Source organism: Hypomesus nipponensis, chromosome 8 (genome assembly GCF_054491055.1).
Source record: "Hypomesus nipponensis isolate SF chromosome 8, ASM5449105v1, whole genome shotgun sequence".
Lineage (NCBI taxonomy): Eukaryota > Metazoa > Chordata > Actinopteri > Osmeriformes > Osmeridae > Hypomesus > Hypomesus nipponensis.
The window spans coordinates 18,787,398-18,809,515 of record NC_140368.1 but is presented as its reverse complement, the minus strand read 5'-3'; the positions used below and the strand labels follow the sequence as shown (position 1 = coordinate 18,809,515).

General features: G+C 39.0%; 1 protein-coding gene across 1 annotated transcript; it reads right to left on the bottom strand.

Moving 5' to 3' along the window:
* Positions 1–4,663: 4,663 nt before the first annotated feature.
* Positions 4,664–18,006, bottom strand: LOC146276207 (uncharacterized). Its single transcript, XM_084703488.1, has 8 exons — positions 17,791–18,006; positions 17,530–17,698; positions 16,212–16,481; positions 12,163–12,222; positions 12,092–12,096; positions 11,947–11,987; positions 10,404–10,419; positions 4,664–4,768 (listed from the first exon to the last, which is right to left on the bottom strand). The coding sequence occupies exons 1-8, from the start codon at positions 18,004–18,006 to the stop codon at positions 4,664–4,666; spliced, it is 882 nt and encodes a 293-aa protein (XP_084559614.1).
* Positions 18,007–22,118: the final 4,112 nt, after the last annotated feature.

The following is a 22,118-nucleotide window of genomic DNA, read 5'->3' as shown; positions in this document are numbered from 1 at the left end:
AAAGTAATACATTTATAATAATTCCAAATGTTTACATACTTAAGCTTCTTAGTATTAGTTAGACTTTGTACCTTTAGTATAGTTAGACTGTACACCACTGATTTAAGATTCCTCAATTCTGAAGTGCTTTGCGAGCACCCGTTTGTGGCATTTTTTTTGTTTACATACTAACCCTTTCTATCTACCTGTATTACGCCCTCCACAGGCTCTGCCTGTCTTTCTGTTTGTGTTTGTCTGTGTTTGTGTGCATCTCCAGTGATCCAGTCCATCCTACCTGCACAAGAGCCACACCTGCAGTCCAGTTTCCCAATAACTTGCGGTGACAAACCCTGGTTTGCCCTCCACTCACTGCCAGATGTTGTTTTTACAACCTGGTAGCTACGTTTCCGGCCTCCTTGTACTTATGAGTATATTATCTACTATTTGTGTTCTAACATTGCACTTTCTTGTGTCCCATGGGTTTTGTGTTTTATTGTCCAATAAACTTTGCTATTATTTTTATAAACATTGACTTGCATGGTTGGACTCACTTATGTAAGCCTACAAGCAACCGTCTGATCCTTTTCTTGGTAGAGGTAAGAGTAGACTACCTATGAAGAGAAGACTTAGATTAAAAGTTAGGCCATTACAAGCGGATGTAAATTTGTTATCCTATTAACACCACATTGCATACAATATTAAATGATGGATTCCTTGTGGCTGAATATGAATAATCTGTACTGGGAGTGTGGCGCGATGACGTCACCTTCAGAATAATCCATGCCTTTAAAAAGGTGATGGCATGAAGGTAGGCTATATGAATCATAAATTATATATTCTCATTTTTAGACTGTTGAACACGTGGTAAGACTTAAACAAGTTTTTAAAGTAATTGAATAGGTCTATATATAATGTGCGCTACACTTAACTAAATTGATAACCATAGTGAACTTTCATGGACTATAAATATGGCGCATATTAGCGTTAAAACATGTTGGCGGGGTCCTGGGAAATGTAGTTCTATTTTTACTTTCAATTTAAAAACTAATTTTATGAGAAGATCTTTGTCCTCAGTTACATTTAAATCACTTAATATGATCAAAATACATTAATTGGTCTTTAATGAAAGACAAAATGTATCAGTACTCAAAAAGTCAACATTTAAATGTCTATATGTAACCTTTGCTTAACATTATTTTACATCATAATCTTCAAACATGGTTCCAGTATGATATGAAGAGGGTCAATATTGGTCTAAATACAAAATCCCAGGCTGATCTTAGCCTCAGCTATAAAAAGCAAATTGAACTGAATTTTAGGAAATTACCTTTTCTAGGTGGCGCTGTTGATCCCCTGTAGGGGCTCGGGTTATGAAACTGAAAGACACAGTTTATCTAACCCTAGTTATTCACTGTACCAAGCCAGGGCTATGTGCCATGAAAGAAACCACTGTCAAGGGTTCAAAGGTCAACATATCAGATAAGGGTTTACAGGAATGTGTCAAACTTACATAAATGAACCTGCAAGTTAAGACCTTTCCAAAAATGGGTCCAAAAAAAGTATTTTTAAAATCGAAATCTGCCATTGCAGTGAGATCTTTCCAAGTTTAGATTCCAAGACCATTCATAATCTAAATAGACTACATCAGTGGTCAAAGTCAAATTTATGTTTCGGTCGCACATAGTCCTGGTTTAGCACAAACAATATCAGGGTACAGACCCACTTGTGCATTTGTTTATCCCCAAACTTTAAAGATGATTATTTGCTCTGCATAAGACATGGTCTAAACAGATCGTGTTAGGGTTAGGGGTTAGTTGTCCTTGGTGGTACATGTTTGTGGCTTGCCCTGATGAATATTTTGGACTAGTAAATACTTTTTTTCATGTGGCCTTACCTCTAAGCCAGATAGAGGCTCAACAGCGCCACCTTGAAATGTTCATTTTCTAAATCTAAAATGTGTCTTGTACTCCAATGTATTCTGCTACCGGGCTGAAAATGTGCATTTTGCTCCATTGAGACATTAATTGCAGAGTGTGACAAAAACATTCAAAACTGGAATATAATATAAAATAAAAAGTATGAAAAAAAGACATGCCAAGGTTGACCTTTGTAGTGCTAATTATTAGTGCTATCACTTTAACGCGTTATTAACGGCGTTAACGCAAACCCAAATTAACGGCGTAATTTTTTTTATTGCGAGATTAACGCTCTTTTTGGCCAAGCAAACTTTGTAGTTTTTTTCACATGCTGTTGCAACAACTACCGACGGTAGAAAAACTACAACACCACACTGGATCTAGCTAGACCGGAAACAAAACAACAGGCACGCCACACACACTTGTTTGGCTTGCGAGCCGGCTAAAGAGTAGTAGCAGAGCCCGTTTACTGATATTAGACATTCTCTGGTAGTAGGTTAACGTTTTGAGTAGATGGCGAGCGCGAGACGCCAAAATGGATGCCAGAAAGATTCTGAATGGTTAACTTTTAAAAAGTTGCCAAATGGTTCCATTGACAAGACCAAAGTGATCTGTGTGTTTTGTCGTTGTAAACTGAGCTATCATCGCAGCACGTCCAGTCTGAAATACAACTTGATGGCCTAGCAAGTTGTATTCTATTTTAGTTAATCCTATTTTTATTGCTTTCCTACAGGTACACTTGCACTTTTAATTAAGATTAATGTCGTTTAATTGTAACTTGCTTAACTACATGCTCTTATGGTTTCTTCCCTTTAGCACTTATTTTTTGGTTGTTCACAATGTGTACTTCTTGTTTTTGGCTACCCGCAATGCTTTGGGGCTATGTTGTTATTATCAGTGACCTATACACTTTGTAAAGCTCTCTCTTGGAAGTCGCTTTGGATAAAAGCGTCTGCTAAATGAATACATGTAAATGTTAGTACACAGCTGATGCGAATTTTCCGCCCCCTCGTCAAAGCCAGGCGATTGCAATGTTGTTTTCAATAAAAAAAATATTTGCACCAAGCAATCCGAATCACTTTTCCATGTTGATAAGAGCATTGAAGAGCATTTGAAAAAAGAATGGGACCAAAAGAAATCAAGGGACATTTAGAATAGATAAAAATGTGCGATTAATTGTGATTAATCGCGAGTTAACTATGACATTAATGCGATTAATCGCGATTAAATATTGTAACCGTTTGACAGCACTACTAATTATATATAATGCGTATTGATCTATAATACATGTACATTTTACATTTCAGATCAATTTAATGTAAAATTGGAGATGATGTTGGTGTAAAACACAAATTACTAAAAGAACTACAAACGTATTAGTTAAACACTAAATCGATATGTTGAACGACGCCATATTCGTAGTTCAACTACATGTTTCAAAGTTTACATGTTTAGGGTTTGAAAACAAAACATCTTAACAATTTATCACATACAAAGTATGTATAAATAGATTATAATATAATGCAGAGACCAAGATACATTTCCCTGAGCGGGACAATAAAGTTCATCGTATCGTATTGTAAATGCCCTAGTTGGCAATGGAGTAGTATTCTAAATGAGATGACACATCGAGGGATTAGCCTACCCCTGAGACTTTAGGTGTACTCGACTTCATGCAGCGCCGGCTGTACTGACAGCCGGCCTGGCTGACTTGAAGCAGTGAATGCCATTGGCTGGTCCGCGCCGCCGGCGCTGCATGAAGTTGAACACACCTTTTGTGTTGGCTAGGCCTACTTATATCATGGTGTATGGCAAGATTAGTTGATATCTATATTTAGCCGGTTTGGTTTGTCATCATGTGTAAATTTGCATAATTAAACACATGTTATTAGAAACCATCCGATTACTTCGTTTTACGATTGTTTGGAATCTCGTTTGTTTTAAAGAACGACAGTTAGCTATCATTAGCTTTCAGCTAACTTAGGGTTCCGTTGCGTAGCGATAAGCTACACAAATATTTGGCAACATTTCGGGTGAAGCGCCACCTTGTGGTTCGGTTTTTTGTAACATAATAAACAAAATCGAGGGACACAGAAAGACGTACACTATGTTACGAATAGACTGTGAGGCGCTATTTATCACACACAAAACTTGCGTGTGATGAACTTGCATAAGCCACCTTTATCTCAGTATCTGATTGCACTATGTTGACCACTCATGCTGCTCACTCTTAGTCTTGTATATATTTTATATTTAAATTGTTTTATTCTTAGATTGTTTAGTTCTTAGAAATAGTTAAACTTTTGTACATTTACTTAATTTAAGATTTGTGTGTTTATTGTTTACACCTCCCTGCCACAGTCAATTCTGTGTTTGTATAACATACATGGCGAATAAACCAAATTCTGATTCTGATGTGTTTTATACTGTGGTCATTTGGCTAAGGGCTACACTTATTATTCCACATTCTCTCATTTACCATAAAGATGCCGTTATATTACATTTCCTATAACACAATATACAAGCGCCATACACCCTTGTGTACAAGATATATAGGATATAATTGAGCGATCCAGGGACAACTCCAGTCATAGTGACAAACAATAGGTAAGTTAAATCATAAAACAGTATTATCTTGGATGTTTATAAAATGACGTAGACTATTAAATACACAATGTGTGACATTCAAGGAGAATCAATTTCATTTGGAAATGTTTTATTGAAGAAAGAAGTAAGAAAGAAAGAAAGATTATACTTATTATTATTAATTATAGTTGGAATAAAACAGAGCACAGCATCTTCGGTACATAGGCACCTAATAGATATCGATGGTGTCCGTGTCTGCCACCCACTCCAATGGCCACTTCTTTCCACTGTAACACAAAAGTAAAAAATGTCTTCAGATGTTTTGGTTATAGCTGTGTTGTAGTGGATTTTCATTACTCCACAGCTGGCTAATCTTGGTCAACTCCAATATAGAACAGACAAGGTCAAAAACACATATTAGAGTCCATTTCAGAAGGGGGCAACACCTAATTGTCCCTTTAAGTCAAGAAAATCTTAAAGAACACATGGTGGATGTCTTGTGTCATTATTGTGTACTATAATCCATTGTATTTCTGACATGAATGACTGCTTGGTATGCACTATACATAAGTGTCTTACATGTTTGGTAAATAACCCAACTGCTCAGTATCATTCATTCTCATCAGTTATTTACATTTAGTCAGCGACTTACAGTAAGTACAGGGACATTTCCCCTGAGGCAAGTAGGGTAAAGTGCCTTGCCCAAGGACACAACATCATTTGGCACAGCCTAAAATTGAACTGACAACCTTCTGATTACTAGCCTGATTCTCTAACGGCTCAGCCACCTGACTCACCTTTTTGAGACAAGAAATTTTGGAGGCTTTGCTTTTTAATATTGAATTAACTGCTTGTCAACTAATGAATGATAGGAGGGAACTTTACTTTGAGACAATATATGTTTTCATGTGCACCATTAATACAATTATTAGTGACAAAGGCTGTAATGCAATAATAGACTATTTCTGAATTTTTGAATTAAGGCTGTATTTTTTTACTTGCCAACAATGGTGTCATTGAAATAAATACTTCACCGAAATACAAGTGTTACCCATGGTAAGTCACACATACCAGAGATTGCATGGCTCCCACTCCACCTGTTTCATTGTTTGGTCCTAAAAAATGTTTCAACTTTTTTGGTTTCAAATCTTTGCGAGGTATTCTAATACTTTTTCAAGACCATTACCCTAATACTATTGGCACTTTCCAATTGGAATGTTCTGTAACGTGGGTCTTTCCAGGAGATTGTAAAATCATTCAAATAGAGTAAAAGCTCGATTAAAAGCCAAAGTGTACATCAAAATCAGGTTCCAGGACTTCCGGCTATGGCGGCGATGCGAGCAGCGGTGTAATTTGTGAGCTCCCAGATTGGTCCACAAATTTCCCCACTTCTAGAGAATTATTCACGCTAATTTACACACAAATCTCATGGGGAAATATAAACTAAGGAAGGCTAAGAACGCTAGAACGAAAAACGAGGAAATGGCGACTGGAGAATCTGATCTAGATGTCGACACGGACGAAGCTAACGAGCACGCGGACATGAACGCTCTGCAAGCTAGTATCAAGGCAATCCACGCTGATATAAAGGCAGGACGCGCCGACATGAAGAGGGAACTGAATGGTTTCTGCGAGACAATTAAGCGAGACATGAAGGAAGAACTGGGGAACTTTAAAAAAGAAGTTAACCAGAAGCTGAGTGAGATCGGTGTGGAGTTAAAAAATGCAGAGGTCAGACTGGACGAAGTAGAGACTCGAGTGGCCGAGGTGGAAGAGTGGAACGCTACCGCAAAGAGCGTGCTGCTTGAAACTTTGCAGCAACAAGAGCACATTCACTCCAAATTAGTGGACTTAGAAGCACGCTCTCGCAGAAATAACCTCCGCATTTTTGGAATCCCCGAGGGTGAGGAGCATGACAATGCCTGTGCGTTTTTAGAGGAGTTTATCAAATCCGAGCTGTCGCTCCCCGACGTTGACCTTAAAATACAACGCTGCCACCGATCTCTCGGCCCGAAGCCACCTCCTCAAGCCGCCCCGAGATCCATGATCGCCTACTTTCTCGCCTACAGCACCAAAGAACTGGTGCTGAGCACTGCTTGGAGAAAGAAGGAGGTCCATCTCAATGGAAAGAGAGTATTTTTCGACAACGATTACCCGGTGGAAATCATGAAGAAAAGAAAGGAATATGCCCCGCTGAGGAAAGTATTAAAGGAAAAGGGACTGAGATTCCAGACACCCGCGCCTGCAAAACTCAGAGTCTTTTATGAAGAAGGGCCTACGACGTACACCAATGCAAAAGAGGCAGCGGAGGACATGCTGAAGAGGGGGATTCTGGCGCCTGATGAAGAAATCACTGCACCTGTGACTGTGGGCAACCAACGGAGCGGCGCAGACACCACACCCCGGAGGAGACTGACAGACGGAGGCTGGGAGCTCCGTGAGCCCATGAAGCGCCGAAACCGCACCGCAGACATCGAACGAGCCCGAGAGAAGCTACGGAGATTTCAACACTCGCAAAGCCTGAAGGAGAACTATAGCTGAGATGTACTCGTGAGTAGATAACTAGAGACAGGGTAGGAATAGCTAAAGAAGGTTGGGCGCAAAAAAAAAAAAAAAAAAAAAAAAAAAAAAAACTACCCTACGTCAGAGTTTAATCACACAGCTACAGGTATAATATGTTTTAACAGGGTGTTCGTGGCTGATTAACGTTTGAATATCAGTCCTGTTGTTACTTTATCTGTTTATATACTATTGCTATGGTATTGAGTATACTTAGCCAAAACATTAGACACTCTCTGGACCAGTAATCTGGGGGGATTAAGCTGCACTAAAGCCGCTGGATGTGTGCTCTGATGACACTTATAATGTCAATGCACACCTGGAGGGGCCCTCCTCCTGAGGCCTCCCCTCCCTGTTCAGAAGTTACATTTGTACTTCACTTTTGGAGGTCACTGTTTTTTTTGTTTTATTGTACAGCACAGACTTTTTTTGTTTATATGTTCAGGTCATTGGAGGAGCATTATGTGTATATTAGACTAACGGGATAGGATGATAAACCAGGAGTACAGAGTTATTACTTTGAATGTTAATGGATTGCTTAACCCCATCAAAAGGAACAAACTACTAACTAAAATGAAGAGAGAGAAACAACAAATAGTTTTTTGGCAAGAGACTCACCTTTGTGATGAGGAACACGAAAAATTAAAACGCTTTGGCTTTAAAAATACTTATTACTCATCCTTTGGACGTAAACAAACAAGAGGGGTAGCGATACTAATTTCAAATAAGGTAACATTCCAATTTTCCAAGCAAGTAACGGACACAGAGGGACGTTACACATTAGTAAAGGGACATATAGACCAGAAACCTGTGACACTGTTAAACGTTTATAGACCCCCAGGCAATGATAAGATATTTATTAAGAAAATATTTGATATAATAGCTGAGGAGACCTCAGGTGTGCTTATTTGTGGTGGGGACTGGAATGTACAGCTACAACCCTCCCTTGACTCTTCTAACTTAACAAAAAGAACGAATCCTGAGACAGTTACAGTCAAAAAACTTCTTCATGAAGCAGGTTTGATGGATATTTGGAGGCAAACTCACCCGACAGAAAGAAAATTTACTTTTTTTTCCCACCCTCACAGAGTACATTCACGAATTGACTATTTTTTCATGTTCAACTTTGACAGGCATAGAATCATACAATGTGATATAGGTGTTAAAGATATATCTGACCACGCAGGTGTATATCTATCTTTACATCTGGATACCGAAGTTAAAAATACAACATGGAGGCTTAACACTAGCTTATTAAATGACCCATCATGTAAAACATATATTGAAAAAGAATTTAAAGATTATTTAGAACACAATGACAATGATGAAGTATCTCCAAGTAACATATGGGATGCAGCCAAAGCTGTAATCAGGGGAAAACTCATAATGTTGTCTTCTACTAAAAAAAAAGAAAGGCAGAAACAACTAAATGACTTACTACTACAGCTAAAAAACTTAGAAATCAAACATATGGAACTTAATGATCCCCAAGTATTAGATCAGATAAAAGTGACTAAACAGAATTTGAATAGGATATATGACAGTCAAGAAGAGATGAAACTTAAATTTACTAAACAAAGATACTATGACAATGGGCCAAGAGCCAAAAAATTATTAGCCTGGAGGATAAAGAAACAACAGGATGAAAGGTCCATTCATAAAATTAAAGATACACAATCTGGCAAAATGTGCCATAAGTTGAAAGAAATACAACAATGCTTTGAAAAGTACTATAAGGATTTGTACACACAACCGGATAGTGCAGAATCCCCAAGCATTGTAAACTTTTTGAACTCATTGGACCTGCCGTCAATTGGCACGGAACAGAACAGAATAATGACATGTGAGATAACGAAACAAGAATTGGACAGTGCCATCTCGAGACTTAAAACAAATAAAATGTCTGGTGCGGACGGATATCCAGCGGAATGGTACAAAACATTTAGAGAGATATTATCACCGATATTATTGAAATGCTTTAATTTTGCGCTGAAGGGGGGAGAAACTCCAATATCATGGAGACAAGCGATCATTTCTGTCATCCCAAAGTTAGGAAAGGACAAATCTGAGTGTAGCTCGTATAGACCCATCTCGATTCTAAACATAGACTACAAACTTTATGCCTCAATAATTGCTAAAAGATTAGAAAATATAATTCCAGATATAATAGACGACGATCAAACAGGTTTCTTAAAGAACAGACAGACACAAGACAACGTAAGAAGGGCTTTACACCTGATGGAGCATATGAGTAAAAATGAAGATGAATCCATTGCTCTCAGCCTGGATGCCGAAAAGGCGTTTGACTCGGTCGGCTGGGAATATTTATATCTAACACTGCAAAGATTTGGTTTTAATAGCTCAATTATTCTATTTTTAAAAAACCTATACCACTCCCCTACAGCCAGTATAAAAATAAATGGTAGTCTATCAAACCCTGTTCAGCTTGGAAGAGGATGTAGACAAGGATGCCCCTTAAGCCCGGCCTTGTTTGCCTTATTCATAGAGCCACTAGCGCAAGCAATTAGAGAAGATCAAGAAATAGGAGGAATTTGGATTTAAGAGACTGAATATAAAATCTGTCTTTACGCGGATGATGTATTGGTTACTCTTTCCCAGCCCAATTTGAGCTTTCCTAAATTATTTTCTTGCTTGAAAACGTTTGGTCATTACTCAGGTTACAAATTGAATATAAATAAAACACAAATATTGTCATACAATTATACACCCGCAGCACAATTACTTAATCCGTCTGTCTTTAATTTGGACAATGATGTTGTAAAATATCTTGGGATAAACATCCCAAAAGATCTATCCAAAATATACGCTATAAACTATTTACCACTTAATAAAGAAATAAAGGCAGATTTGAATAGATGGACATTATTACCACTGGACTTGCATAACCGAATAGACATAATCAAAATGAACATCTTACCACGATTACTTTTTTTCTTTCAATCATTACCTGTAGAAGTACCTTCAAAACAATTTAATGAGTGGAGAAGAATGTTCTCTGTATTTATTTGGAAAGGCCTAAAACCTAGAGTTAGATATAATACATTGCAATTACCCAAAGAAAAGGGGGGACTATCTCTACCGAACATGGAACACTACTATATGTCAGCTCAACTGAGATATTTAATTTATTGGTGCAACCCATGTTACAGTGCTAAGTGGAAAAATTTAGATCTGAATCAATTGGATATTCCCCTCCAAACATTACTTGGAGACAGAAACTTATACTCATCTGTTAAAGAAAATTTAAATTGCTGGACAAAAACACCCCTCAACATTTGGTTTGGTGAGTGTCGGAAATTAAAATTGGAAAATCATTTCAAAATTCTAAGATGGGTTGCACACGATAAAGATTTTAAACCTTCCCACATGGATGGGAGATATAAGTATTGGTCCTTTAAAGGCATTACAACATATTGTCTTATCTTGGATGGCGGTGTACTGGTTGACTTTCAAAAACTTAGTGATAGGTACCATCTAGAAAAGCAAGACTTCTTCAGATATCTTCAAGTTAGATCTCACTTTAATAGCAATATAAAAACAACAGAAGAATGCAACACAGACCTAATAACCATCTTGATTGATGCATACAAATCTAAACTCAACAGAAAACTTATCGCTAGAATTTATTCATGTTTACAGTCACATAACGGAACATCCACCCTTTATATTAAATCAAAATGGGAAAAGGAATCTAAAATAACTATTTCAGAAGAGGATTGGCTGAACATTTGTGAAACCCATCGGAGCACTTCGAGTTCAGGACAGTGGAGGGAATTTGTGTGGAAAAATATGATTAGATTTTTTATCACCCCTAGAATAAAGCAACTGCAGAGGGGTTTGCCAGAGTATGGGCACTGCTGGAGGGAGTGCGGAGACACCCAGGCTAACCACTTCCACATATTCTGGGACTGCCCAAATATCCGACCCTACTGGTTGGAAATAGTAGGGAAAATTAACGTTATAATGGGCTTCGAGATCAAACATGACTTTCGCACAATATATCTTGGGAATATCTCGTCCATAATCAACTCTAGCGATAAGTATTTGCTCAAAATAATGTTGGCAGCTAGTAAAAAATGCATTACAAAAAGGTGGCTTAACAAAGAACCCCCGACAAGAGGGGAGTGGATTGGAATTGTAAAAGAAATGTATCACATGGAAAGGCTGACTTTCTCCTTAAACCTATGTATGGACAAATTCACAAATAGATGGAGAAAATGGTCAACTCATTTTAAAATTGTTTAGATAATATGGTACTGATAGGTATACAAGTAGAAAATTGTGTGTGAATTCATGATGATGTATATGTATGCAATGCATGTAAGTATATCCACCTGTCTAATACAGATAAAAACATAGGTCTGCTGCCCTTTGTATGCCTGCGGAATATAGTGCCCCCTTTCAACGAGCATCAAGAATTTCTGTGTACAACTGGACAATGGACTTTCACTTCGGACCTTTTTCTAGAAATGCCCCCGTGATACTCATTGTCGGGCCAAATGTCGGGCCCTATTTCTTAACATGGACCCTAGGAAAAGTGGTTATATATTAAGGACTTGATCGAAACACCTACACTGGTTAGTACCCCCCCTCCCCCCAAGCTAGTTATTTGATAATAATGTGACTCTATGACCTTTTTTCAACCCATTTTATTGCTGTGCTTTTTGCTTGTTTTTTGTTACATGTCTGTTTTCATAAAAATGCAAAATAAATAAAAATAAAGTAAAAAAAAAACAAAATCAGGTTCCAGGAACTGTCTTTGTCAACAGAAACACTTCAGAAATTTAAGACTTAGACTTAGAGATTCATGTTGTTTAAATTGTAACTTGCTTAACTACATGCTCTTATGGTTCTTCCCTTTGGCACTTATTTTTTGGTTGTTCACAATGTGTGCTTCTTGTTTTGGCTACCCGCAATGCTTTGGGGCTATCTTTTTATTTTTATCAGTGACCTATGCACTTTGTAAAGCTCTCTCTTGGATGTCGCTTTGGATAAAAGCGTCTGCTAAATGAATAAATGTAAATACAAACACAGCCTTCATGAAACCTCACAACAATTAATGTCAATTCAAATGTATGGACTGTACTGTACATCAACACACCTTTTCCTTTATGTGGCAGCACTGTTGTGGGAGCAGGACAAACTCCTTCGACACTTTCATCTGTTACAAATACAACAATTGCAGGAAACATTTAAATTAAGTACAAAATATTGCCAATTGGTTGCTTGTGCAAGCAGCCTTTTACGACCTATGATACATGCGTCTGAAACTCGAGGTGGCACCCAACCTCACGGCATCTTGTTTGGTATCAAATCAGTCTAAATACATGACTATATATATATCGCTATAATGTACAATACTTTCCTACAACTACAAACAATAATGTGTGTAGTACATGAGAAAAGTGCCTGCTGATGATCACTCTGAGAACATGCCCTGGTGGAAGGAAAGACTAGTAGAACAGACAGCGAGGAGGGGGGAACATGGATAAAACGAAGTGGATAAAAAGCTCTGCTCTAAAGGCAGGCCTGACACTCACTAGAACAAGCCGGGCCACAGTCTCTTAGAGAGTCTGATAGGTATGTTGATAGGCATGTTGTGAGCTGTTGGGGGCCCGATAGCTCAGCTTGTAGTGTAGCCAGTGTGGATGCTGATGTTGTTTCTCCCATTCAGACGGTGTCTGTCCCCCGCCATTTTTCCAAATTCCGGCCCTCAATTATTAGGAATTATACCAATTTAATATGTATTCAGCCTTGCTCCCCCGTTGCTCTTCCTACTAAGTTTTCTGATAACAGTACCACCTTTTCAGAAGGATCATCTATGCCTACAGCTGCCAAAAACCCATACTGGAATGTTGGGCTCCTAAACATCAGATCTCTATCCCCAAAGGCAGTTTTGATTAATGATCTGATGTAGCCTGGACCTGATTGGACTCACCGAAACCTGGTTAAAACCTGAAGAATATTCCTCCCTGAATGAAGCATCGCCTCCGTATTTTGCGTACTCACACATCCCTCGTGTCTCAAAGAAAGGTGGCGGTGTTGCTATGATATATAAAGCTAGCTTCAACCTTAAAATCTGTACATACCTATAAATCATTTGAGATAATTTGCATGAAACCACCAAGTACTTTAAAAAGGACTAATTCTTCTACTATTGCCCCCCCTCCCTCATTTTGTTTAGTTACTCTATACCGGCCCCCCGGCCCGTATACCCTCTTCCTAGAGGAATTTGCAGATTTTAGTGCTGATCTTGTGACATATACTGATCATATCTTAATTATGGGTGATTTTAACATTCATGTGGATGACCCAAAAGATCCTCTAAGTAAGGCCTTTACTGCTCTAATGGATTCCACAGGTCTCACTCAGGTGGTTTATAAACCTACCCATCTTCACTTGCATACATTGGATTTAGTTCTCACACGGGCAATCAAGATTAGTGACATCATTGTCCACCCCCACAATCCTATATTATCAGACCACTGCCTGGTTACCTTTAAAATGGATCTCTGCCAGAGCCTTGGAGGCACCCAGAATATTTCTACTAGCCGCTGCATAACCCCAAACACAGCTATGGAACTGGCTAATATTCTACCTGCTGCACTAGAAGCACTGGACGTCCCAAATAAATCATTAAATGCTAAAACAAGAGATCTGAATTTGGTTCTTCAGCTATCCCTAGATTCTGTTGCCCCACTCAAACCAAGGAAAAGAAAAAACAAGAAAATGGCTCCATGGTATTCAGAGGAAAGCCGCACTCTCAAGAGGTCCACTCGAAAATTAGAGCATAAGTGGCATACCACTAAATTGGAGGTTTTCCGCCTGGCCTGGAAGGACAGCCAAACGGAGTACAAGCAAGTCCTCATCAGGTCCAGATCAGAATATTTCTCTAAATTGATTAGTAAGAACAAACACAACAAAGTTCCTATTTGATACTGTTGCAAAACTCACTAAGAAAAGTACACTCTGTGTTAGTTCAGATCTCTCTCCCAATGATTTCATAGATTTCTTTGACCAAAACATCTATGCAATAAGGGACAAACTACAGACTAGTCCTGGAGAAGTGGCCATCAACACTGAATTTGACTCTCACTCACTTTAACCCTATTTCTATGGAAGCGTTCATCGAGCTGGTAGATTCCTCGAAACCCATTAGCTGCCTTCTCGATCCCCTCCCTGCCAAACTTGGTAGGGAACTTCTCCCTATTATTGGACCACCCATGTTTAGTATTATTAATGAATCTATTGTAACTGGACAAGTCCTTGATGATTTCAAACAAGCTATTATTAAGCCCCTTCTTAAAAAACCAAACCTGGATCCAGGTTGTCTTAACAACTACAGGCCAATTTCAAATTTGCCATTTCTCTAAATTTTAGAAAAAGCTGTGGCACAACAGCTCACTGAGCACCTCTCCTCAAATCAGCTTTATGAACCTCTCCAGTCTGGATTTCGTTTTCACCACAGCACTGAAACTGCATTAGCTAAGGTAGACAATGATCTATTATTAGCCTCTGACGCGGGCTCTATCTCTGTTCTGGTTCTTCTAGACCTAAGTGCAGCATTTGACACTGTGGATTATGAGAGTCTCCTGGAACGTATGGAGAACTATGTTGGGATTTCTGGTACTTCACTTCAGTGGTTTAGATCGTATCTATCTGATAGATCACAATATGTCCACTATGATGGTTGCTCATCCAGGAGCTCCACTGTAAAATACGGAGTACCACAGGGTTCAGTTCTAGGCCCTCTGTTATTTTCACTCTATGTTGCCTTTAGGAAACATAATTAGAAGCTCTGGGGTAATTTTTCACTGTTATGCAGATGATATTCAGCTATACATGTCCATAAAGCCTGGAGAATTTCCACATGCTATGGAAAAATGTGTTTCCGGGTTGAGAACTTGGATGACAGCAAATTTCCTTCTTCTTAATTCGGATAAAACCGAGGTTCAAATTTTCGGCCCTAAAAAATACAGAAATAATTGATCCTATCTGACCTTAGACTAAGATGGCGTCAAAGTATCTCAAAGCCAGTGGGTAAAAAATTTAGGAGTCACATTGGACCCAGACCTTTCGTTTGAGTACCATATTAAACATATCACCAGAACTGCATTTTTCCATCGGCACACTTGACCGGTGGGGATCTCTTTCTATTACAACTGTAACTGTTAGCTGCTCCTGGCATTCTCTAATCCCTGCTCTCCTCTCTCTGTCCCCCCCCACACATCCCCTGTGGTGTGGGGGGTTTGAGCTGTCAGGACCTGCCTGGTCGTCAGTCTACCAAAGCTGGACTAGGTCGTCAACCGGAAACCATTCTCCATGACGGCCAACAGCGAGTTTCCCGGTCCCATCCAACGTCTATAAAGCCTAACAATGGATTTTGGTGTTTCAAAACCCATTGACATTGAATGACTATGTTTAGCTTGTGTTCTGCTCCTATCTCTTACCAACCGTCTCTGGAGGAGGGGATCCCTCTCTGAATTGCTCCTCCCAAGGTTTCTTCCATTTTTTCTCCCTTTGGGAGTTTTGTGGGAGTTTTTCCTTGTCTTCTTTGAGGGTTTAGGTTGGTTGAGGGGCAGTTCTATGGGCGTATGTAAAGCCCTCTGTGACATGCTTGCGTGTAAAAAGGGCCATACAAATACATTTGATTTGATTTGAAAGATAAAGGGAGTGAACATTGTTTTTTGACCATGTGAACTTGTAATTCTATGTTTTTCTAAGTAACACTTATATAGTCAAGAAGATTTGTTTGACTCACTTGCATTTCAATTACTATTGCTAGACTGACCTCAAAACTGTGATAGAGAAGACCAGTGCCACTACAGGGAGGCATCCTTTTACATTTTACTTTAAATCCTTTTATATTACAAGGCGTGGCCTTTTTTAGTCTCATTCTAAAATGTATTTGACTTTGTCCATTTGGTTCTCTCCCTTGCATTTTCTTTCTCCCTTTCTCTTCATTTTTCATTTTCTCTCTCACCTTCCCTTTCTACCTCACTGTCACTATATCTTTCTCTTCTTTCCCTCTCTCTTGGTTTTGTTCTTACTCTCTTGCTCTACCTCCTGTGTAGTCTGCCAAAAGCACATGCTCTGCAGAGAAATACAGAGAGAGAGAGAGAGAGAGAGAGAAAGGTTATCTGATATTACCCGCTGTGGGTCCATTCATGGTCTCCGGTTGTCCGACTGAGGCCGCAGGTGGTCCAATCAGGGCCTTCGGGAGTCCAGCTGAGGCCGCAGGTGGTCCAGTCAGGACCTTCAGGAATCCAACTGAGGCCGCAGGTGGTCCAGTCAGGACTTTCGGGAATCCAACTGAGGCCGCAGGTGGTCCAGTCAAGACCTTTGAGAGTCCAGCTGAGCCCGCAGGTAGTCCGACTGAGGCCTCCAGTTGCACTTCTGCAGTACCTTGTGGGGTCCAGCCTACATTGGAAAATAACTGAATTATTCCAAGTAAAAATATTTAAGTATAAATACTCGTTTAAGTGTCCCATTAATGAGCATTTTCCCGAAAGAAAGCGCTAAATACACTTGTAGATTATCAAGATTGGGGTCGGTGACTTAAGAGGTTGGTGAAACAGACAAACACAGATTCCTGGACCTGTCGCTAGATAGTGCACAGTGCCAGTGATGAAGAGGTTGAAACACACACACAATCCTGAAAAAGCACTGTGCCTGTGATGCGTGAGTAGGATGTCGATGACAAACAGATTTCTGGATTTATAGATTGATAGTGTAGTGCCCGTTATGCAGCTGATGTTGCTAGTGACCTACATTTTTCAGATCACAATTTAAATTCTTAAAAGTACTTGTTCAACCTCTACATTATCTAGGTTCCTATGCAAATAATAAAGGTAATTCCTCATTAATTTTAACAAAATGCCAATGACCTAGTACATTCATGCAACTTATGTAGCCTACAAGTAGACTGCCATTTCCTACAGTGTTAATTGCTTATGTTGTGTTGACAAAAAAGCATTATATTGATTCTCTGTTAAATTGTCGTACACCCACAAACATCTAGACAATTAGTTAATTATGTAAGTCATAAGGCTACATGCAAAATGGTTGAGCCCATTGTCATAATTGGGGTTATAATTCTCCATACTGCGCTGCAGACACAGTTCTGCCAAAAATATGTATTTTTTTACGCTACATTAACATTTGTTGCCCGGTAATCAAGATAATTGTTAGACACACACTGTCCTAAAATTCACAGATTCCTGTCATTATTAGAGAGATCATTGAGGGTGAAAAAGCAGACAATCTGCATGTGTTCCTTAAAAGATTCAGTTTCTATCTGCATCATAGTTTAAGCTTGGTTAACTTTGTGAATTTATTTGAAGCTTTAGGAATCAATGATGATGTGACTGCTTGTTGTGACTGCTCAAGAGAAGGCAAGGCCTTATAGTATCTGTAATAGGGATGAAAGGCTTTAAATACAAGACTTAACTAAATTGCACAAAATTACCTTCAATTAAAATGTTGAAAAGGTCCTGAATTCTTTGCTGGCAGGATCTGGATGTTTCCGTCAGCTGGCAACGGGGTGTCAACACTTCAGATACCCAGGCATTCGGCTTTTTTGCAGGCCTGGACAACAACAAGACAGCCCTCACTCCCAGAGACTTCAACTTTTCAAGCTAAAAAAACAACATAAAATCTATTAATATTAAAAGGTATATGGCAACATTTGGAATCAGGTTGCATGGAAACATTTAAAGCAATCGCATACCAACATATACGCTTCGTCTTTGACGTGCGACGTGGTCCTATTTTTCTTTTGGGTATGGGCCCAGCCCTCTCGCTTTTGATCAAATTTGATCATTTTTTTGTTTAACCGCAGCTTATGTGGCTGCTCTACCTTGAACACCTTGCAGGTTTTGCAGGCCACATTGAGAACTGTGTGGCAGGCAATACATTTTATCGATGTAGACCCCGGGCCTGGCATTTCTATAGCAATAAGCTAGAGAGAGAATGGGTGAGACACAAACTGATTATGAAAAAGGCTTCTTTCACTCAAATTAACCAGAGCCAGAGAACAAGAATTTAAAAAACTAAGCAATACTTACTTAAAGAGTGTGAGGAAGAGCGAGAGAAAAAGTGTGTGAGTGAGAGAGTGTGAGAGAGAGAGAGTGAGTGACAGAGTGTGAGAGAGAGAGTGTGAGAGAGAGAGAGAGAGAGAGAGAGAGAGAGAGAGAGAGAGAGAGAGAGAGAGAGAGAGAGAGAGAGAGAGTGAGAGTGAGAGAGAGAGTGAGAGTGAGAGTGAGAGTGAGAGTGAGAGTGAGAGTGAGAGTGAGAGTGAGAGTGAGAGTGAGAGAGGATGTAAAAGGAATGAATTAAATAGAATGGCTCTTAAAAGAGCCGTTGCTTTTTTTACTGAAAGTGAGTAGTTAGGTAGAAAACGTTGATTGAAGGTGGTGGGTATAATAGAAGCTGTTGAAAAACGAAAACATTGTTATTTCTCTTGCAGCAACATTTCATGGATTTCTTTTTCATAATTACAGAAATGTATCAAATTATAGAAGTAAGTAAGTAAGACTTTATTTAAATAGCACATTTCATATAGGAATTGCAGCTCAAGGTGCTTTAATAATATCAACAAAAACAATAATACAAGTGATAAAAGTAATAGATCTAAAACATATAACAAACCAGACTAGCCGCACTCTATCTGCGGTCTCTCGAATCCGTCTTGGATCCAAGCTGCCTCGTGCAGTTTCCAAACATATCTCTCTCCTTTTAGTTTTGGTTAATAATCTAGCTGCAGAATTTTGAATGAGCTGTAGTCTTTCAGTGTTTTTTTTGGGAAGACCAGCGAAAAGTGCGTTACAGTAGTCCAGCTGGCTGGATATAAAAGCATGAATTAACTTCTCTGCATCATTTTGGCTTATGAATGGTCGTACCTTTGCTATATTCCACAGGTGAAAGAAAGACGTTTTGGTAACTTTATTAATGTGAGAGTTGAAATTCAAATCCGAGTCCAGGATTACACCGAGACTTGTCACCTCTGGTTTAAGCCAGGGGGTTAAACTTCCTAGATTCGTAGTAAGCATCTCTCTTTTGGATTTGGGGCCACATAGTAGGACTTCAGTTTTGTCTTCATTTAATTTAAGAAAGTTATCATTCATCCATTTGTTTATTGCCAACAGGCAGCTGGTAATGGAATTGATGGCCGTTGCATCGTTGGGTTCAGTGGATATATATAGTTGTGTGACGTCCGTATAGCTATGGACATTCATGTTATGTTCTCTAATTATGTCAACGAGTGGTAACATATAAAGAGAAAAAAGTAATGGACCTAGGCAGCTTCCTTGAGCAACCCCATAGCAGTTCTCATGTTTCTTAGACCTATAGTCTCCTAAACTAACATAAAACTTCCTTCCTGTGATATATGATTTCATCCAGTTCAATACACCATCCGTGAATCCAATAAGCTTTTCCAGTCTATTGATAAGGATGTTGTGATCAATGGTATCAAATGCTGCGTTGAGATCTAAAAGGATAAGGATAGAGACTTTATTTGCATCAGAGTTTAGTTGGAGTGGTTAGTGTATCTTTATAGATATTGTGTGAATAGTGATCTTTGTTTTCCTCCATTTCCTCTCTGCTGCACGGCATTTTATTTTTGTTTCACTAACATTTTTATTTGTCAGCCATGGGGATGTACTGCTTGTGGACTTCTTTTTGGTTTTCAGTGGTGCAACAAAGTCTAACACACATACTAGTGCATCATTGAGGTTCTCTACCATTTCATTCAGAGAGCAATCATGATTAGTTGGTTCATATAGAGCAAATTGTTCAGAAAATATCATCATAGCTGTATCGTCTAAATATCTTCTTTGGACTAAGAATTCTTTTGTGGTTTTTGTTAGGATAATTTCCACATTAAAAAGTATACAATGATGGTCTGAGAGGGGTAGATCAGTTATCGAGATATTATTGATATTTAGTCCAGTTGTTATCACTAGATCTAGTGTGTTTCCGTGCCGGTGTGTTGGGTCTGTTATGTGTTGAGTTAGATTGAGACTGTCTAGGAGATTTAAGAGCTCAATAGTTCTTGGGTCTGCTTTTTTATTTACTTGGATATTAAGTCTCCGTAAAACTACTTTGTCATATCTAGTGACACATAGTGATAATAGTTCAGAGAATTATTGTATGAATATTGGGGAGTGCTTGGGTGGCCGATATATAATGACAAAAAGTATTGATTCGGTTTTTAGCTCTATAGCAAGATATTCATACGAGGCAAATTCACCTAGCTCAGTGATTTTGAACAATAGTTCAGAGGAGAAAATAGCTGCGACTCCTCCACCTTTTTTGGATTTCCTAGAAACTTGGTGGAAGCTGTAATCTGGCGTAACTGGGAAGTAACTGGGATGTTGTTACTGCATATTGGAAACCACTTTAAAGGATCTAAAATGAAATTAAAATAAAGGGCAGTATAATTTTTTCCAGAAGTAGAAGCGTCAGACTGCTTTAATCCAATTTAGCAAGCATTAATTTTGAACTAGCATTTAAACTAGCTGTAAAGCCGGTAACTACAACTAAACTGCTAAAGAGAGCTAAGCTAAATGCTAAAAAGCACTAGCTAACTAACGTCAAAGTACTCATTTGGTTTCATCTAACGTCAATAACCCTCAGCTTTCTAACAGCCAAATGAAATGCAATAAAAAATAACAACACTCAGGCAACCAAAAACTATATATTAGGTGCATTCGACATGGACTGCGGCTGCAAGAAGTTGAAAAAGAGTTGAAAAAGGCTCTGTGAAGTCGGACATTCCAGCTTCTTGTGGTTTGCTGCGTTGATGTCAGTCATGGCCAATCAAGCGCTGTTTGCTTACTTTACTTTATTTATAATTAAACGTAGTCTTTCCGTTAGTGAAGAGGCTGACTAAAACCCTTTCTTCAACACATTTTTAATTCAATAAAACTTTTTTGATCGTTGGCGAAACTGAAGGTGTCCGAATATCACTAAACATGCGTCAAAGTTGTCGTGTGTGAGTCTGGCCAATCATGAAATACCTGTCGTCACTTGAACCCGTGCAGTTGCTCTTGAGAAAATGCGCACGGCTATACAGCCGGCAGTTCTCTATCGATCTCATGGTACTTTGATGGTGACGTCTCAAGTCGGACAAAAAGTCAAACCAGAATTCACTGTTTCAAGTCAGCTGCCTGCCGCCGGCTGCAGCGCCGCATGAAGTCAGGTCATGTCGAATGCACTTATTACTCTATGGCGTTGACGCTCGCGTATGGAATTTTGGGAAGGCGAGCGGGGCGTCGAAAGTGGGACTTTCTCAACTTTATGTAAATTAGGAGCGTGAAAACACTAGCGTTGGCCAATCGGGTTGGTTTCTTGTTTCTTGTAATGTAGCAACTGTTGGTCATGTTACACAGTTCTTGGTTTGACATTTCAAGATGGAAGAGCAACTCACCGTATGTACCTAACCTAGCTCTAACTTTCTTCTGTGCTAGCTGCATACTGTACTACTAGTCTAGCTAGTAGTCTAGTTTACCCGGCACACGATTGACATTCAACGTTGAAATGATGGTTGGCAGTCACTCGCTAGCCATACAGTAAATGTGTAGTGGCCATAACCCAGTGTGGGAGCACAATAACCAGTTCAAAAAGTTGTGGGTCAGTCAACTAAATGACACACAGAGATGTGATTTCCCCAAAAATAGATAACATTTATTTTATAGTAAGTAGCAAAGGGCACAATATTAAAAGATGCACTGTGATCAGTTAAGAGTCGGGGCTAAACATTCATGGTCTGAGTTTGTTTTCCGTGCCAAAAGAAAATACATGCACACACGTTAATTGGTGAGTCCAACCCACAAAATCACACCATAAACCAAAAAAAAAAGAAATTTCACACAAATAAAACAAAATAATCAAACTTGGGAGCGACTACACAGCAACGGTTAACAGAGGAGAAACTCCATAAGACCAAAAAGGTCCTCCCGAGGTAAACAGGGATAAACCCTCAAAGTTAGTCAGTGCATCACAAAAAAACAAACACATAACACACTTCCAATACACGCTAGTCAGGACAGCCCA

Excerpts from the sequence above, each read along its gene's own strand:
- LOC146276207 (XM_084703488.1), bottom strand. The coding sequence starts at position 18,006 with ATGCCAGGCCCGGGGTCTACATCGATAAAATGTATTGCCTGCCACACA. Across the intron at positions 17,699-17,790 it reads AAGACGAAGCGTATATGTTG|CTTGAAAAGTTGAAGTCTCT; the intron begins GTATGCGATTGC and ends TTGTTTTTTTAG. Across the intron at positions 12,223-16,211 it reads CATGAATGGACCCACAGCGG|ATGAAAGTGTCGAAGGAGTT; the intron begins GTAATATCAGAT and ends TATTTGTAACAG.